Here is a 19,566-nt window from a genome sequence, read left to right as displayed (position 1 = left end):
GTCACTCACACTACTGTGTACACGGGCTTGCAGTACTCCAGGAAATGGCATAAAAAGAGTGGACAAATACCCCACTGTCAACAGAGGTTGGTGGTAAGTTCTGTATTTCTCAGACTAAACATGGAAACAAGGGACAGGATAGCCGCAGTGAGCAACACAAAAAGTACAGCCATCCCTCCCTGGACAAGAGGAAGTGCATGCCTCCACGCTCTTGAATATCTGATAAAAGATCTTCGGATGACTTTATCACAAGCAGATTGTGAATGATTAACTAAGCATCACTGTTGTGGGGAATATTAAATAAAATACAAATTGATGGGAGGATCCAAAGTGTGATACCCTTTAAGCATGAACAAGGAAGTGAGCAGATGAGGATTGATTCCAAAGAAACCATAAATTTAAGCTATGCAAATAACCACCAGTTTAGGAGATTTCTTATTAACTGAATTATGGAATCAATGGAGAAGGCAGAGTGAGTGGTGGCACGTAGGCACAGGGATAGACGAATATCCTGACTCAGAACAGAATGATGCAAAAAGTGATAACCTGCAATCACAAAGTCTCCCACAGTCTTGATGCAGTGAGATAAAACTATCCAAGGTCTTGATTGTGACCTTATGGCTCAGATGTTGTCACGGAAATCCCTTTCTCCAGGATGGAGGACAAGTATTTTCATGCTTTTTTAAAATACTTGTTTTTTGAAATGTTGTCTAAGATACTGGTGGATCTGAACACGTGTTTTAGCATTTTCTTCTCTAATCAGACAGAAATAGAATTGTTAGGCTGACATGTGCAAGAAGCTTGAGAGGAATCCTGTTGAGCATGACTGCACCTCCCAGGGAAACATGGAGATCTCTTCTGGGGTAAATAATAAGGGAAATGAAAGAAACTGCATTGAGTGTAAAACCTGCTTGAGTTGAAATGGTCCAGAAGGGTGTTTCAGAACTTGCAAAGAAGAAAAATGCATGCTGAGTTTGCCTGATAGAAGTAAACTGATTCACGGTCATGTCAGCAAGGCACCTATCCTCTCACCTAGTAGGGGAACAACAATCCCCATCATCGACTTTTTAGGTAAAAATATTTTTGTTGAGCTGATGTAAAGTGAAGCTGCTCTGGCAATACAGACTGTTTTGCACTATAAACTTAGAATTATGACATGACCTTCATAGTACTGCTACTACCATGCTTGAGGGAAATATGCGTACCCGTTGTGGTCAGAAGTCGTCGATGCCTACCAGCTTTCAACAAAAAAAAAAAGAAACAAAGAAACAACCAAGTCCTAAGTAGTTTTTATTTGGAGCTTGCTTTGGTTGGTGGTCAGAAGTTTGCCAGGTAGCAGTGAAAGGCAAATAACGAGAAATAGACCATGACATGAGCTTCAAAGCTTCTTTTAAACCAGGATTTCAGAGGAACTTTATAGCAGCTGGCCAAGACCTTGTGATATTTAAGGATTAGACCCACACTGGACAGCAAGTACTGTCAGAGAAAATACAGATGGAAAACATGAAGTGGAATCAGAAAAAAGCTGAAAAGAGGAGAGGAAAACGAAGCTGGAGTGCTGACAGCCATGGCAGGGAGGGGTGGAAGAGCTAAAGGGACGGGTTCTGCTTCAACAAAAAGCTGTTTGTCTGCACCAGCGCTGCCAAGGAACTGCCTTCCTTCACATCCTGCAGTGGGGCAGGGAGCAGAAGCTGTCCAGCCACATGGCTGTGCTGGCAAAGGGCATCGCTGCACCTTGAGAAGAGCCAGCACCACCAGTTCCTGCTGGAAGAAAAGAACAAACTTTCAGTCTGCTGGGTTATTCAAAGCACAGCTTAGGCTGCATGGAAATCATTAGCATCCCCAGACGTGCTTAATTCTGGGCAACTCCACTTACTCAGGGTTTTCCTTGAAAATCAGTGGGTAGAATCATAGAATCTCCAAAGTTGGAAAATATCTCCGAGATCATCCAGGCCAACTGTCCACCTACCGCCCGTATTTCCCCACTAACTCATGTCCCTCAGTACAACAGCTAAACATTTCTTGAACACACCATGGCCTGTGCTGGAGCACAGCTTGAAGGCTGGCTACAACATGTCCCAAAAAGGAGCCACAAGCAGGTGCCTCCAGCAAATAAGCACATTTAGGAGAAGACAGCCACTCACTGTCTTTCTGCAGTTTGCAGAAGTGCAAATACTGGGGCTTCATCAAGGGAGGAGTACTGCTGTGTAAACGCTGAGTAACACGTCCTGTCACGGCTTCCCTTGCACACGCTGCTTCCCCTGCCCCTGTAACCACAGGTCAGCTCCACTGATTCCACCCTGCCTCCAACAAACATCGCTGGGAACAACAGATACAGCTGACCCCGATGCAGAAACGTGTCAGCCCTTGCCTGCCTGCCAGGTAAAAAAAGGAAAGGAAGTTCAGAGGTACTCCCATTCATGCAAGCAAACAAATGCAGCAGGAAGAAGTAACAACATGAGGAGTTCACGGTATTTTTAAATGGTTCTGGCAACGCTGCACAACACATCCCGACTGGTTTGTTTTGTTTTTCAAAGGCAGAGTTTTTAAAGGCAGCCCAAGTTCGAAAACTCTCAGCTTCGGGCTGCTTGGGAACACTGGTGTGAATGATCCGGAGATCTCAGCCTGCAAAGGGTCTCAGACAGAACACACCCCTGCCTCCTCCAGGGCCTGAAATATCGAGCTCTTCCCTGGAGCCCATCTCCCCGCGGGGAAGCGGTGCGCAGACGCCGTGTGGCCGCAAGGCCCCAGGCCTGCCGCCCGCTGCCCGCACCGCGCGGCAGACGTTGCCGCGTTTACGTTGCGCTGAGCGAAGAGCGGGGACGGGGCCCGCAGTCCCCAGCCGGCCGCCCCCGGCTCCGCGGGCACCGTGAGGCCGGAGCGGGGCTGTCCGGCGGTGGGCCGGGCCGCTGCGGGGCCAGGGGGAGCGGGGCCTGCGGGGCGGCGCCGGGCCGGCCGGGGGCAGAGGGCGGCCCCGCGGCGGGGGGAGGCTTCGCCGTCGGCCCTTGGACCCGAGAGTAAAGCCGAGCCATGGCGGCGCCGGGGCAGAACCTGGCCGTGGTAGTGCACCGAGCTGGGGACCTGCGGCTGGTACGGGCCGGGGGTAGCGGGGGGAGCGGGAGGCAGACGGGAGAGCCGCGCCGCCGGCTGGGGTCGCCGAGAAAAGGCGTTCCCGGAAAGCGGCGGGTGCGGCTTAATGGTCGCTTAATGGCTGGGACGGAGCGCTGAGAGGGGCCGGCCGGGCCACGTGCGTCTGTCGGTCTGCCGCTGCGGTGCCGGCTTTCGAGCGGCGCCTCAAACCCGGCCGTGCCGGCCTCGTGCCGGGCGGCTGTCTGCGCTACGGGCCCGGCGGGAGAGCCGGCACCACTGGGCGGCCGTCGGACCTGCGGGACGTGCCGGGCTGGGATCGCGGCGGCGGTGCGGGCCGTTCCCGCACCGCACACGAGGCGCACGCCGAAGGCCGAGCTGCGCTCACCTGGTGTGAGTCCTGCGTGGCTCCCCGCCAGCTCGGCCCCATTGCGGCCACCGCCGCGAACGCAGACTGCCGCCCCACGTGAAAGGCCCTGGTGAGGAGCAGGCCGGTCCCTGTGGTTCAAAAGCACGTTCCCAGGGGCCTGTCGTTCAGGAAAAAGTGCACGAGGCTCGGGACAGCGGATGCCGGCTCATCCCATTTGTATTGCCGGTTTCCAATCCCACGGGCTGAAAGGGATCTGGGGGTCCTGGTAGATAGCAGCTGGACGTGAGGCAGCACTGTGGCCTCGCAGCCCAGGAAGCCAGCTCTATCTTGGCTGCATCCAAAGCAGCACAGCCAGCAGGGCGAGGGGATCTGCTCCTCTGCCGTGAGACCTCACCTGAGTGACAGGTCTACATCCGGATGGGGAGTCCTCAGCACAGGAGAGATATGGGGCTGTTGGAGAGTGTCCAGAGGAGGGCCACAGAAATGATCCAAGGGATGGAACACCCCCGTATGAGGACAGGCTGAAAGCTGGGGTTGTGCAGCATGGAGAAGAGTAGGCTGCAAGGTGACCTGCTAGCGGCCTTCAGTACCTAAAGGGGCTGTAAGGAAGAAGGGGACAGACTCTTTAGCAGGGTCTGTTGTAATAGGATGGGCGGAAATGGTTTCAAACTGCAAGAGGGGTGGATGTAAGGAGAAAGTGTTTTACAATAAGGATAGTGAGGTGCTGGAACGGGTTGCCCCATGCAAGTCCTCACCAGGGCCTTTCACGTGGGGCGGCAGTCTGGGCTCACGGCAATGGCCGCAATGGGGCCGAGCTGGCTGGGAGCCACACAGGACTCACACCAGGTGAGCGCCGCTCGGCCTTCGGCATGTGCCTCGTGTGCTGTGGTGGATGCTCTGTCCCAGGAGATACTCAAGGTCAGGCTGGACGGAGCTCTGAGCCCCTGATCTAGCTGTTCGTTGCAGGGGGGCTGGACTTCTGTATTTCTTTGCCCCAGTGCTCTCGTTGCAGTGCCCCACTGGTCATATTAAGAGTTTGAACAGGAAACTGAGCTTTTATGTGCATTATTGATGGGTAAAGTTAGGTGATATAATTCCCATGATAACCACAACCGTATTAACCTGTCTGCCATAGGGAGACTCACTGTGAATTCAGATTCTATGTTACATGAAAATTTATTGGCATATTTTTGTTAATTCTTCTTTCAATCTCGTACAGTTAGAGCAGCCTCCCATTTTCTGCCACTTTGAGGTAAACTGGTTTGTATCCTTCCTCTCTTAATATATCTTCTTTCACAGAAGAAAGTGTTGCATTTGCTTCACAGCCTCAGTCAGACCTATTGCTGTCTCTGGACTTCAGCACTGGACAGAACATCTGTCTAGAAATGTGGAGTCTTGGGTCATTATGTTTTTAACAAATCAAGCTGGAGGATTAGTTTTCCATTAAAGCATTTGTCATTTGACACAGCTGTTACTGAAAAGAAAAGGGAAAAAAAAATAGGTGTTTTTCTTTGGGCTAAGGAATCCCACCTACGCAATTTCAGCTGAAAATTGGCTTTGTTTTTATCTCTAGCCATTGACTAGAGACTGTCTGATTCCTTTGGGATAGCTGAGGCAGTCTGTACCTCTGATGTGTTACCAGACTGCACACATTAGACATTTTTTACATTAGGGCTTATGTCTAGATCAACTTCTTTAAAAACAGATGTTCTGTGCTGTGTCCTTGGTGGGACAGAGCTGCATCCCTCCCAAAATAAATGCCTTGCATTGACAGTTTCAGTCAGTGGACTTACACCACGCTTCACATTGCACTTCTATCCTGCTTCCCTTTGCCTCGCCCCACTGCATGTTCCCCAGCTCCCAGTTGTGATGCAGTACCCCTGTAATCAGCCTACAGGTTTGCGACCAGGGTTGTACAGATGAGCTTCAGGATTTCCATATCTGTTTTTGCACTCGTTAAATTTCATTTTGCTGCTGGAATTTTCTAGAAAATTTCCTTTTTTAAATTGAATTCGGAGATCTTTCATTGCTAACTAGATACTGAAGGCACTCTTGCAAAAAGATACTACCAGAGGTAAGCACTGCAAGGGGCAAACACCACCTGTGGGCTCACTGTTCTCTGATGTCCATCAAATGTTTCCTAGTAGCTGCTGTATTTAAACAGGAGCTCTGGGAACGGGAGATCTGCTCAGAGGACTCGTGCCCAGTCTTGACCTGTGGGCAAAGGGCTCTAGAGTGCATGAAAATTTGAGCAGCATGTGTGTTCTGCAGAGAGCAAGGTTAGCACAGCTTTGGTGAGGACTTCCTTAGAAGTGTGATCCTAGAGGTGGGCTTTTGGTGGATTTCTTATTGTTAATAGGAAAACAAATGTAACCTTCTCCCCTTTACTTTCTGAACATTGAGAAGAAATCTATGGCAGAGCATCTTTAGAGGTTCATGTGCCTTTTCTGTGTTCCTTGACCCCAAACTTCAGAGATGTTTGGAAGCACAGTGTGCAGGGGAGCAACATTGCATCATTCCATCTCAATGTTGTAAGATCCAACAAAATTCTTCCTTTGTCTTCTGGAGTATCTGGGAGAGATCAGTGAAGGCAGAAAGCTTGCAGACCATTTGGGAGGAAGGATGGCCTGTGGCCAACAGCCAGCACTTTGTGATGACTTTCAGAAGCCTGCACTTACTAGTCATATCATAAAGAGGAGTTCATGCCAATTGCAAGAAGAGAATGTGACTTTAAACGTGATTTACAGTGGCATTTACAAGTGATTTACACATTTAGTTATTGCTCTGTAGTAGGAATATTTTCTTTATAGTATAATCATAGAATCACAGAATCCTTGGAATTGGAAGGGACCTTTAAAGGTCATGTAGTCCAATTCCGTAAGGTGAACAGGGACATCCACAGCTCCATCCATTGCTCAGAGCCCTGTCCACCATGACCTTGAGTGTCTCCAGGAACAGGGCATCCACCACATCTCTGGGCAACAAGCACCTGAGTCTCTCTTGTCTTTTTCTGTTTGTCCACAGGAAGACCGTCCGATCCCAGAACCGGGTCCCAATGGTAGGTCTGGAGATGGCTGGTTCTGCCTGCCTCCTTTGTTGCTGTTTTCTTTTCTCATTCTCTTTTGTCACTCCATGATACTATAAATACTGTATGTATACTGTACAGCTAAGAAAGTATAAAATAATCTAAAAAAAGAACCTGCAGCTGAAATGGATAATGCTGTGTTCCCCTTTGAAAAGAAGAGTTGGAGCAGACACAGAAGTATCCAAGTATCTGGCGCTTTTTTGCATCCTATTTCATGTATTTCACATTACACTGCTCTTTGGACGGGCCAGAAGGTCTTACCAAATAGTAACAGGCTAGGTGTATGGGCTCATGGGAATTTGATTCACTGCTCTCTCCAGGGCTGAAATTATACCTTAGGCAGAAGGAGAAATTAAATGTTCTTGCTCTTTTGTGTTTGCTCCAGAAGTCAGCATGCCCCTCTTAGGTTGTATTAGCTTTCATTGACAGGGATCTCACCCTTTTTTAAGCTTTCCTGAGATGAAAATCCTTGTGTAGTTTTACATTTCAGCATGTCTCGTGAATGTGCCATCTGTCCTTAAAGCGTGTTGTGGCACATTTATTTAATTCCAGCAAATCTGGATATTTCAGAGCTGGTTTGACTGTGGTCATGGGACACAGAGACAATGATTGCGTCTCTTCCAGTGATAGAAAAGGTAAGTTTTTCTGCATGGAACCTTTTGTCCCTTTCTGGCAGAGGTCCTCCTGCGGATGCATTCTGTTGGGATCTGTGGTTCTGACGTTCACTACTGGCAGCATGGTCGAATTGGAGATTTTGTCGTGAAGGACCCCATGGTGTTGGGGCACGAAGCTTCCGGAACTGTCATCAAAGTGGGAGCGGGAGTGACACATCTGAAACCAGGTGATTAGAATCAAGTCTGTCTTTTGAGTTTTTTGTTTTCAATTCCTGAGAGTGCATTGATAACAGGCTGTGCTTTTCCATTGCAGTAATGCATCTGCTTTTATGAGTTGTGGGTCACCCTCCTCTAAAAATGCCACAGTGCTGTGCATCGCCCAACTTGACTGCAATGGTTTATGTTTTTCCTAGGAATATCTTGGTACCTTGTGTTACCTTGATCTGCTCTGTTTTAGTGCAGGTCATAATGCATGCTGATAAAAGATATCTTTAGAGAAAGCTGGAGAAGGCTTCCGAAACTACATGCATTACTCTTGCCAACAACCTGCTGTTAATGTTTCTTCAATATGTGTGTACATGAAGGAGCAAGTGGCCTCCTGCAATGGAGAGGGACATTGAAACAACTGTACGAGGTCTCATGTTGTGACCTCGGCAGTTTGCAGAAATGTCCTAGAAAATGGACTTAGCAGCAAACTTTGCCATTTGCTGATGACTGAGAGATAAGCAGAGTGGAGAGGACAAGAGGGAGGTAGCAGGGTGCCTGGGTGATGGGATGCAGATAAAATTCAGTGCAGATGAAGGAGGAAGAGAAATTGCTGTGGGTTGTGAAATGCAGAGAAACTGCATGCAGCCTAATTATCCCCAAAACTGAATGTAATGGGAGCCTGGGAGAACATTCAGCATATCCTGCCCCTCTCTTCCCTGGGCATTCCCTGCGTTCCATATCACAGCCATCACAGTGGGCTAGAACAGATCTTTGTTGTAATCCTTCCTTTCATTAGTCACTGTACCTGGTTAAGAGACTTTTGGTGGAGAGCTGAGAGAATTTAGCACCGACTGGCTTTCTCTGCCAAATAAAAAGAACTGTCTTCTGCCCCTTGTGTACTTGTAACATGGTCCCACCATTTTTTTCCCTTAGTCCATCCTGCCTTGTAAGTACATTTAAGTAATAATTTTTTGTTCTGCAGCACGTGTCTGTCCAGCCACCCAGACTATGCTGTCATTATCATCAAGCTATCTCTGTTCTCTGATATGTCCTGGTTGTCACCTTTGCACCTTGAATTACTTTCCAGCTTGATGACCAGCAGAGCTTTCCTGCTTTGTCTTAATTATTTCTTACTCTGATTGCTACAGATTTTGAATGAGATCTGATCAGTGTGGGACTGCTTAGGCTGAGGGCTGTCTTTTCATCTGTCGAGGCTGAATGCAGCTGGAGAGAGGTTTATATGTGACTGAGGCTCCATCTACTCTGAGGCTGTGCCTCTGAAACATCAGCTCTTTTCATCTAACTGTGAAGGTCTTGGTGAGGAGGCCTCTTTGAAGGAAGTGTTGGGAACTTGCCTGCTATGAGCAGTGTAATCTTTTTCAGCTAACATATGTCCCTCACGCTTCTACCGTGCCAGGGTTTCATGCTGTTCTGAGCTACCCATACTATGTGCCCACCTTTCCGTCTGAGTAACACACTCTGCTTTCACCCTGGCAGGTGATCGTGTGGCCATCGAGCCTGGTGTCCCAAGAGAAACAGATGACTTCTGCAAAACTGGCCGCTACAACCTGTCTCCAACCATCTTCTTCTGTGCAACACCTCCTGACGATGGGAACCTGTGCCGCTACTACAAGCACAGTGCCAGCTACTGCTACAAGTCAGTCCTGCACTCTGCAGAGAAACTTATGCTCCCTGCAGGGGGGTTAGGTGAAGCAATCACCCTTGGCCCTTTCGAGTATCACAGTGAGCGCTCTTTACTTGAACACAACAGGTTTTGTTGCTTTCTGATCCACGAATAGCGTGTAAAGGCTGGGACAGCAGCCACTTTGCCAAGGGTTTATCAGGCAGGTGTAGCTGTCCCCTCTGGCGCCAGACATCAACAGACGTTTCCTGCACATTTCCTACAATATCACTGCTGTTGTACCCTATAATTATTTCCTTTTCCTGCTTGCTCCCTGCTCTTGGAGCCTTTTCTGTTGTCCTTTTATATCCTTACCTTCTTACAGCTGTGCCTGCAGGTCTTTGATTCCAGTATTATTGCTGCTTTTCAGGAAGCACATCAATTGCTGACACTTTGCTCTGGCATTTGAAACAAAGACACCCCTGTTATAGCAGGGGTTTCTTTCTCAATCTGTGTGAAGCATGGACTTCCCCAGAGTTGATCTTTGGTGTCTGCAGAGGAAGCATTCAGGATAAATCGTTCTGAAGGAGACATCTGAATGCTTTTACTTCTCATGAGTGTCCTCAGGCAGGAAGGTCCTTTCAAATGGATCCCAAGCAGCTGCTAGCAGAATGAGATGCTGCTCTGTATGGACCTAACTTCTTGCTGTACAGACTTACTATCATTGATTTTCCGTTTCATTAAAATAACGTTTTCTGACGATATAAGTTCTTGCTGGGGAGATTGGCTGTTTTTTTTGTATTTATCTTATGTTAGGGAGAGGTCTGCTGTTTTCCCCAGTTTGAATATCTGGGGATGTTGCTTTGGTTAATTAATTTTTTTTTTGTTTAAACTATGAAACACAGCCTGGTTCTCCTGGGTTCAGATCAGCAGTGCCTTGGCCATGTGATGCAGAGGAGATTCCCTGGCGTGAAGTTGCTCTGTCAGCACAGATTTGCCAAGAAGAGCTGGTGGCAGAGCTCAGTGGGCATTTGCACATTTGGGCAATTATTGTCAGTCTTTCTGCAGGATGTGATGCCAGACTTTCAGGCATCCAAACTCTTGGAGTCAGCCCTTTGATGCCTCCTGGAGATAAGAGACATAGAGATGTCTTACAGCTGCCTTCCCACAACTGTCATTTCCGTTGCTTTGTCTTCATGGTGGCCTGGCTGAGCTCTGACCTTGAGCTTCCCAGTGCTGTCCCAGCACCTGCTGTCTGAGAGGCCACACTGGTGACTTTCTGAAAGTCTGGGATTTGTTTCTGTCAGCAGCACAGAAGGGATTCACCCTCCTTCTGCTTTTTTTTTTCCCAACAGTTTTGGTATCTGCCTAACGCTTCTGTTTCTGTCCAAAACGTGTTTGATACCCTCTGTAAACATCTGTCCTGTCTTCAGGGACCAGTCCACTTCATGCATCATATCCCGGGCATGATAAAGAGACTTGCTTCTGACTGCCTTTGCTTTCTGTGGAATCGCCATTGGCTTGTGCTAGGTAGCAAGGTGTTTCCTGAAGCATGGAGGAACTGGACTAGATGGTCTTTGAAGGTCCCTGTCATCTCAAAAGATTCCATGATTCTATGGAGCTACATGACTTGACCTAGATGAGGGGTCTGGGACTTCACTGATGGGTCCCAGGTGTAGGGCAACCTACAGATGGTGTGGATAAGTTTGTGGGTCTCTGTGTTGGTACTTAGGCAATACAGCCTCTTGAAATGCTTTTCAGTCCTGCATTTCTCATTTGAGAATGTACTTTGCAGTGGTTAATTAGACCCATGTTTAATCTTCAAGTATCACTTGAAGTGATCGCTTTCCTCGTCACTCTCATAAACATCCGTGGTTACCAGTGCCCTGTGTCTGACTCTTGCAGGCTTCCAGATAACATCACCTTTGAAGAAGGGGCCCTTATTGAGCCACTTTCAGTGGGAATCCACGCCTGCAGAAGAGCAGGAGTCACTCTGGGAAGCAAAGTCTTTGTAAGTGGCTCAGGTATGGTAGAACATCCTCAGTCCCTGGGTTCTCTGCCAACAGTGGCACAGAGGGGGATGGGCAGGGTGTAGGCTATGCTTCTAGACTCAGATGTAAGTGTGGGTCACTGGAGAGTTTTGGCAGTGCCAGGGGAGACCTTCAGGCTGTCCTTGCCCCTGCTGCACTATAGAGCTGCACGCTGGGAAGCTGGAATGCAAAGTACAAGGCACACTGTGCCAGCCAGTTCAAGGGAGCAAAGGACTGGGTAATGTTTTCATTGCAAAGTCCCTCGTGTAGCAGTAGCTGCCCTCCACATCTGCTCTTGCTGTGCTGAGATTGTGATGATGCTGTGATCTGAGAACTGCCCACCTGGTAGCACAGACAGAGTCCAGCTCTGGGCACACTCAAATCCTGCAGCTGGTGCTGACAGTTGTAAATTTTTCCTGCCCTTTGTACCTAGGACCAATTGGCCTTGTGAATGTGATTATAGCCAAGGTGATGGGTGCAGCAGCAGTGATAGTTACAGGTAAGTCTTTTCAATCCTTAGAAGCATGCTTTTTTCACGTGATACAACAAAAATGTCTAGTTCCTTGCTATAACTTCAAGGTCACTGCTTGGACACTTCGTGCGTGTCCCTGAATGCACTTGTAGTGTGCCTTTTTGGAGGGACTCCTAATCTTATTCTCCAGAACAGACAGGCTGGATCGCTGGGCTGAAGCCGGTGGAATGAGGTTCAACAGGACCAAGTGCCAGGTCCTGCACTTTGGCCACAGCAGCTCCAGGCAACACTGCAGGCTTGGGGCAGAGTGGCTGGAAGACTGTAGAGGAAGCAGACCTGGGTGTATTGGTCGGTGTTTGGCTGAACACGAGCCAACAGTGTGCCCAGATGGCCAAGAAGACCAATGGCATCCTGGCTTGGGTCAGGAAGTGTTGCCAGCAGGAGCAGGGAAGTAATTGTCCCTCTGGACTCAGCTCTGGTGAGCTGCACCTTGAGTGCTGCGTTCAGTGTTGGGCACCTCACTGCAAGAAAGACATTGAGTCTTTCTGCAGTGTGTCCAGAGAAGGGCAACAGAGCTGCAAGCTGAGCTGCACTGGAGCACAAGTGTTATGGAGAATGGCTGATGGAGCTGGGATGGGTCGTTTTGGAGAAGGAGGCTCAGGGCAGGCCTTATCACTATAACTATCTGAAGAGAGGTTGTAGTGAGCTGGGGATCAGCCTCTTCTCTTGCGTAAGTAGTGATAAGACAAATGGGAATGGCCTCAAGTTGTGCCAGGGGAGATTCAGGCTGGATGTTAGGAAATACTACTGCTCCAGAAGAGTGGTCAGGTGCTGGAATAGGCTGCCCAGGGAGGTGGTGGAGTCACCCACTGTGGAGGTGTTCAAGGAACGTTGTGACATTGTGTTGTGGGACATGGTTTAGTCGGAACTATTGGTGATAGATGGACAGATTGGTGATGGTGAAGGGCCTGGAGCATCTCCCCTATGAGGAAAGGCTGAGTGAACTGGGTCTGTTTAGCCTTGAGAAAAGAAGACTGAGAGGGGACCTGATCCAGGTTTATAAATATCTGAGGTGTGGCGGCCATAGTGGTGAGGCCAGTCTCTTTTCAGTAGTACGTGGAGACAGGACGAGGGGAAACGGACATCAGCTGCAGCACAGGAAGTTTCGCACGAATGTGCGTAAGAACTTCTTCACGGTGAGGTGACGGAGCACTGGAACAGGCTGCCCAGGGAGGTTGTGGAGTCTCCTTCTCTGCAGATATTCAAGTCTCGCCTGGACGCCTACCTGTGCGACCTGGTGTAGGGAACCTGCTTTGGCAGGGGGTTGGTCTCGATGATCTCTAGAGGTCCCTTCCAACCCCTACAATTCTGTGATTCTGTGATTCTGTGACAGTTGGACTGGATGAATTTGTAGGTCTTTTCCACCTTGGTGATTCTATGAATATTCTCTACCCTAATTAGAATCTATAGAGCATACAGGTTGCAACTGGTGCTTCTCTGCGAGGTTATATGACCAGACTAATTACACCTGCTTTCTAGCAGAGATAGATTGTGGAAGTGGGCTAGCTGCATTGCTTCAGGGGAATAAACTAGTGGCTAATGAGTGGTTATTGGATCAAGCCCTAGAAGCTTCCATTGGAATTTGAGCAGGTCTCTTGAGAAGAGGCAGTGTGTCTGCATGACAAGTGTTATAGTTGCAGATGTTCGTTTTGCTTTTGCTGCCTCTGTTTGCTGTTTGTTTTCTTTCTGTTTCTGTTTTGAGCTCTTCTGACCTCAGCTTTCAGGTTTTGGTTCATGTTGTGCCTTTGACTCACAGAACAAGGCGTCTTGATTATCAGATCTTCTCTTCCCTTAATGCTTATAAACATTGATTGTGTCTGCTTCTAATCTTTACCTTGATGGCAGGCAAACTCAATGTATTTTATTCTGTCCTTGATGCTTTTCTTGGACCTTTGCTCCAAGCAAACTGTTCTCCTTCCTCTTGTAGTTCTAGATGGTGGCCTGGACAAATTATTTTCATGGTCATTATGTGTCCAGCCACAATGTCCCTCTACAGTCTGTCTCGCTGCTTTTCTGCTAGGGAGTGCACTTTCCACTAATTACTGCTAGTGGCCAAAATGGCCTTTTCAGGAACCCTGCATTTCAGAAATCCTTGCCTACCTGCATCCTGGAGAAATACAGTCCAACATGTTTTTGTTTGGGTCTGGAAAACCTCTGAACATGGACATCCCGCCAAGCAGCAAGCAGAGGTTGCTAAAGTGTTCTGGACCAAAGCCCCAGCATGGTTCTTTCAGAAGGTTGTTGCTCCATCTCCCCACTTTGGACCAGGTTCTTTTGACTTCTTGGTTACTGTTTCTCAGTCTTCAAGTTAAGAGATAAAATTAAGGTTCCACCCTTTTGCTTTTCCGGAAGGATCCTTCAGTACTAGCTTGCGTCAAAAGCAAAGGCTGCTTATTGCCTTCCCCTCCCAAAATGCTCATACTGCCAAGTCAGGGGCCTTTTTTGCCCCACCCTGCAGAATGTGCTTGGTGGATGTAATCAATTCAGGCCTTAGATTTTGCTAAGTGTTGTCATCCAAGGATGATGGTTGCCATAACAGGAAGATCAGCTTGATCTCGTGTATCACACCCTTGCTGCAGAGCTGAGCTACTGCAGAGGTTGGTGGGTGACTCAGTCCATGGGTGGGGAAGAGACTGATGAGCTGGCAGGGATTGGTGAGGCTGAGGCTGATGGGTCACCCCAGTGCTCCAGCCCTGGCTCTGCTCCGAAGTGGTCTTCCCTGTAGCTCAGGGAGCTGCTGTCTGTAAACTAGAGGTCTGTATAGCATGTGCTCCAGGTGACCATAGGAAACTCTTGGTACCCGCTTTGTAGGGTGAGCAAGGCCTGGGTAACAATTCTGCCCTGTAAATATCTCCACATCCCCCACCTGGGGCTGAGATACTCAGAGACACCCATGTGGGTGCTGCCTGTAGCCAAATGTTTGTGCATGACATGAGCTGAGGAAAGGGTTCTGTTTGCCTTGTTGTCTCTGGGGATTTTGCTGTGCTTTTGGTGTCAGCTTTTGGAACTGTTTTTGGTGTTGGCTTTAGGAACCAATACCTGTGAGGTGACTGATCAACAAGGCCCTTTGGTCGTCTGCCACCAAATTCTTTGAGTTCATCTCACACAATTTTTATGATGCGTATGAAGAATTTTGTCTGCACAGCACATTGAAAGCTCATTGCTTTAAATGTTTGTTTTGGAAAACTATGCACAAATGTATAACTCACTAACACAGCTTTCCCTGAGTGGAGGAAGAACTCACCTCCTATGGCTGCTGTCATCACTGGAGCCGACAGATGTTGGAAAACTTCTGAAGGAGCTCCAGCACTGTAGCTAGAGACTGACACTCAGCTCTACCCTTCCCAAAAGCTCATGTGCACCAGAGCTTGGTTTTCCTACCAGCTATGACAGCTTACCTGATACAAAATATTGGTGCTTTTGATAACCTTCTGTCCTTAAAGACATGTAGAAAGCAGCCTTATACCCCAAGCAAGTGAAAACAGTGGTCGGATATTTCTATAAGAGCGTCTTGCCTTTTTCTGTCACTTAAAATATACTTGGCATTTTCTACCTAAGGGACATTATTTTAATTCCCTTGTGCTGTTTAAATCTCAAGTCCTGAGTGCTGGTGCCTCTGGAAACCCTGGAATTCAGAGTCAGGGAAGATGAATAACTAGAACAAGTTCAGCTCCTTTATGAAGGTTGATCAACATAGAACATGCGAGAGCTTCAAGAACATTTCCCAGTTAAACTGGCTTATAAGAAGCTTAAGTGTGATTTGATAACTTCTGTGGGATTAGAAATGTGAGATTGGTTACTTAGAGTGGCAGTGAGAACACTGATTATCTCTGTCTGGGAAGTGAAAATTAATTTCTGCCTGAAGGCAAGATGTGGCTCTGTAGTTCTTTAAGCGAGAATTTACTCCCAGGAGTTACGTGGGGTTCAGCCACAGTGAGGTTTAAAATCTAAACGACTTGGTCCTGCAAACTCACAAGTACTGGACAATACAGTAGCCTTCTGATTGGAGAACCTGTAAATCTGGCAGCCTTAGTAAATGTTTAACAGTGATTCACACAGGCCAAGTGCACCAGCATGTTACCAGAGGCCTGTCTGACTCTGATGTGTTGCTTCTCTTCCTGCGTTCCTCTCCTGTGCAAAGAGTTCCTTTGATGAGCAGATCAGGAAGCTGACACCAGCTGCAGAAGTGTGTGGTTTTCTCCATGGGTTTTGCTCCTGTACACTGAGGTTTGAGAGACACCAGCCATGCCAGGCAGAAGTGCTGCTTCGTTCTTGAAGTGCCTGAAGACTAGCAGCTTTTGTTGTTGGAGAAGTCCCTGAGTGCAGTTTGGTGCCAAGTGTGACTGTATGCTCTGCTGGAGGTGCTCTGAGCTTGGGAAGAATAGAGGTGACTCATGTCTCCTTAGTCTCACCTTTTCAGGTTTCCAGGGTGATATTGCACTGAGTTTCCAGCCTTGGCTTTTCCTCCTTCAGCAGCATTTTATAACCCTTTGTTTTTTCTTCTTGAAACTCCCCGCAGGCTTTCCTGGTGCTCATCTCTGGGTGTGCCTGCACCTGGCCATGAGCCCTTTTGCTGCTGGGATGGACATGTCCATCACCTGCCCTGGCAGTAGTGTCACGTTCCTTGCATGATGGGCAGGGCAGGCCCTCTGGCCTCACATCTTTCCAGCACTGGGGCTGATTCACAGCAGCTCACATCAGAGCAGTGGACTCACCAGTCCTCTCTCCTGTTCTCTGCCTTTGATCCAAACTTCTTTCCCAGTGCAAACACACAGGCCCCTGCAGATCACGGCTTTGGCAGGCAAAGAGATGATTTCTACCTGGAAATCATTGAATTGATGAGGTTGGACAAGACCTTCAAAATCACCAAGTCCAACCACACTGCCTTCTAGTTCATGTGCTTCTATCTCTTTCTTACCACAATTAAAAGTGTCCAGCTCTTCCTTTCTGGAGATGTCCCTGTCCTCAGTGGGGCTTGGGGTCATGTGGAAGACAGAGCACTAAGTGTCCATGATAGAAATCATGGACCAGAAGCACCTCTAGGTGCTGTCCATAGCAGGGTGATTTGTGGGCCATCAGGTTGCAAATCAAAGCCTCAGTCTGCAAGTGCCTTTGAAAGATATCGTTGGGGGTGTCAGTAATATTCAAGCACCTTAACTAATCCTAACCCACGGAAGGAGAATACAGAAGAAGTAAGTGTTGGGATTTTGTCTTACTGTAGGCTGCCTTTTGCCTTTTTCTTCACAGCTTCCTCTATTCTTCATTGCCTCCCCTAAAAATGAGCATGCTTCCTCCCTTCCTCCTCTCTGAAGCCTGTGTGAATTTGGGAGAGGGGATGCAAACCCTTTCCTGGCTGTGAGCAGTGAGCCCGTATTCAGGCCCCAACAACATGTGCTTCCATCAGCCTCCTTAGTGGCAGTCATCTGCTTGCATCAAGGCTGAGCAACCCTTTGGCCTGGGTGGGCTGCGGAAATTCTTGGGACTCATCTTGAGGCAGTTGACAGCTGGGCACTGAACAAGGTGGCTCTGCTTGTCAGATAGGGGCAGGAAGCAGACTGCACGCTCAGAGTCTTGCTCCCGCTGTGGTTTATGTGTCGAGCTGTTGTTGATGTGTTTTGTCCCTCCACAGATTTATCTGCCTCTCGCCTGCAGACTGCCAAGGAGGTGGGGGCAGATTTCACCATTCAGGTAAAGAATGAGACCCCACAGGAGCTGGCTGCCAAAGTGGAAAGTCTGCTTGGCTGCATGCCTGAGATAACTGTGGAGTGCACCGGAGTCCAAGCCTGCATCCAGGCCAGCATTTATGTGAGTACCAGTAGGTGAAAAAAAGCAGCTGTGGAGGGGATATTTTGCTCTTGTGAACTGAGTAATGGTAGGATGTGGAGAAGACACTTCCCTGAGGTTTGCAGTGAAATTCCAGGGGAGCGTCAGTCTTGTAGATGTTTTAAATGTTTCCTGCTGAGATCCAGAAGTAACTCTTGTACTCCTAAGCGCCAGTCATTTTCCAGAATGAGATTTAGATAACAAAATTCCTCAGAGATTTTCTAAATATTGCTTTTCAAGCCTTGTTTGTCACGTGTTTCACACTTAGGGTCTCCTGGCAGCATCCTGCCTCTCCCAACTCCTCCTCCGTCACAAGCAATCCGTCACAGCCACAAAGAGCACCTTTATTTTTAGATAGATGGCAAAATACGACATATCTGTGTGTCTTTTCTCCAGGCCACTCGTTCTGGAGGGACCCTGGTGCTGGTGGGGCTGGGCCCTGAGATGGTGACCGTGCCCATTGTGAACGCTGCGGTGCGGGAGGTGGATATCCGGGGGATATTCCGCTACTGCAACACGTGAGTCTCACCGCTGATGATGTCTCTGTGTCTCTCATCCCTGATGTCCTTCAGAAGACTTTTATTTGCTCTCGGCCCTTTGTGCTGGGAGATGCTAAGCAGCAGCTTTGGCACTCCACACTGTTGTGTGAAAAGCTGGGTGCATCTGCCTTCCTTACTGTTACGTGGTCTGTTTTGAGACAAAAGATTTGAGGAATCTTAATGCACACCCAGCCTTGCTGATGGTGCCTTTTCTCATCATGAAAGGAAACCTCATCGTTGTTCTTGCTGGAGGCCTGTGCTTGCGAGGATTACCAAGAGCTGTGCTTAGTTTTCATATTTTGCTGGAGCTGAGGGTATATCAGTAACCCATTTGAAGGTATATGTGCTTTCTATGGAGGACTGACCTGCACAGTTTGCAGAAAGGCAGGTCTTCAAGTGTTCTGAGAGCTGTCCTAGCCCTGAAGGCAGGAGAATCTCAGCTGTCCTCTTTGGTCTTGTTTTCTGAAAGATTGTGGGCAAAATTCCCTTGGTTGCCTGGGCTGAAGAAATTACTGTAATGAAGCCAGGTCCCTCTTTGCCCTTTCCTTGAGGCTCCAAGTTCTCACTTCCTGCTGTTTCCCTTGCAGGTGGCCTGTGGCCATTTCCTTGCTTGCATCCAAGCAGATCAACATCAAGCCCTTGGTTACACACCGCTTCCCCCTGGAAAAGGCTCTTGAGGCATTTGAGATCACAAAGAGGGGCGAAGGGGTAAAAGTCATGCTGAAATGTGACCCCACTGACCAGAACCCCTGAGACGCTGCGGTGCCCGGCCCTCTCCCCATTGCACTGCCTGCCTGAGATGCAAAGCATGAAGCCATGAGTGGCCGATGTATGGTTGTTGCATGTTTACACAGTCACCTTATGCAGGCAGTGTTTTGTAATAGAGCTGAGAAATCAAATGATAATGAGGGTGAATGGCACTGAGGGATACATGATTTTGCACATCCCACTGGGGATGCTCAGGGACTGTGGCAGCCTGTGGAACAAAACCTGTCCAGGGAGCATCTGAACATTCAGATTGTTCACCCCATGCTCTTCACAAACAGCAAACTGCAGGTCCTGAAAGCCCAGGACCTTTTTGGTTAAGCTGGGCTTGGAGACTAGTTGGGACCATCGCTTCTGTGTCATCCTCCCCCCAGTAGCTCCTGGTGGGGCAGAAAGGACTGCTGCAGGGCAGGCTGGAGTGTGTTTGAAGTAAGCTGCCCTGTCTCTGGCTGGGAAAGCAGATCCTGGTCTTTACATGGCTCCTGAGGTTTACATGGCTACTGGTGGGGGGCACAGCTTGCTTTTAGCATGGGGGGAAGCACAGCAGGGGAGCAGCAACACTAAGATAATACCACTGTGAATGAATTGTAACTTCTCTGGGATATCAGCCCTTCCTGCTGAATTAGTGAGCCATGAATGAGGTACTTGCGAAGGAGCAGCTTGCAGATAAAATCTAATCTTAGATTACAGTTGTATTAATTTTAATACTAGGAGATTACTCTGAGATCCCTTTCTTGGGCCGGTACTGGACTTCCCACAATAAATGCTACTTTTCCTCTGCGGTGTGTGGTGGATGGTTTGAAGGGGTCTGTGACTATTGGGCTGTGCTGTCTCTGGGCTTTTGTGCTGCTGGCCCTCACCAGGCTCAGTGACCCAAATGAAACTTTTCCCCA

General features: G+C 48.5%; 1 protein-coding gene and 1 long non-coding RNA gene across 2 annotated transcripts; one reads left to right on the top strand and one right to left on the bottom strand.

Moving 5' to 3' along the window:
- Positions 1 to 1,277: 1,277 nt before the first annotated feature.
- On the bottom strand, positions 1,278 to 3,838 carry LOC109369559 (uncharacterized). The gene is made up of 2 exons (XR_004161004.2): positions 3,476 to 3,838; positions 1,278 to 1,764 (listed from the first exon to the last, which is right to left on the bottom strand). It is a non-coding gene; the product is annotated as an uncharacterized LOC109369559 (long non-coding RNA).
- On the top strand, positions 2,732 to 19,451 carry SORD (sorbitol dehydrogenase). The gene is made up of 9 exons (XM_085233503.1): positions 2,732 to 3,090; positions 6,482 to 6,515; positions 7,219 to 7,383; positions 8,861 to 9,020; positions 10,890 to 11,008; positions 11,448 to 11,513; positions 17,176 to 17,351; positions 17,766 to 17,887; positions 18,496 to 19,451. Exons 1-9 carry the CDS (start codon positions 3,031 to 3,033, stop codon positions 18,659 to 18,661), a joined length of 1,068 nt encoding a protein of 355 aa, XP_085089629.1. The 5' UTR covers positions 2,732 to 3,030; the 3' UTR covers positions 18,662 to 19,451.
- The last annotated feature ends 115 nt before the right edge of the window (positions 19,452 to 19,566 follow it).

Source organism: Meleagris gallopavo, chromosome 12 (assembly GCF_905368555.1).
Source record: "Meleagris gallopavo chromosome 12, MGAL_WU_HG_1.1, whole genome shotgun sequence".
NCBI lineage: Eukaryota > Metazoa > Chordata > Aves > Galliformes > Phasianidae > Meleagris > Meleagris gallopavo.
Note: the sequence above shows the minus strand (reverse complement) of the source record. Positions and strands in the feature narration are given on the sequence as shown.

Bases quoted from the DNA above. Each gene is read 5' to 3' on its own strand.
- SORD (XM_085233503.1), top strand. From the start codon at position 3,031: ATGGCGGCGCCGGGGCAGAACCTGGCCGTGGTAGTGCACCGAGCTGGG. The intron at 3,091-6,481 runs GTACGGGCCGGG...GTTTGTCCACAG, and splicing joins GAGCTGGGGACCTGCGGCTG to GAAGACCGTCCGATCCCAGA. The intron at 17,352-17,765 runs GTGAGTACCAGT...TCTTTTCTCCAG, and splicing joins GCATCCAGGCCAGCATTTAT to GCCACTCGTTCTGGAGGGAC.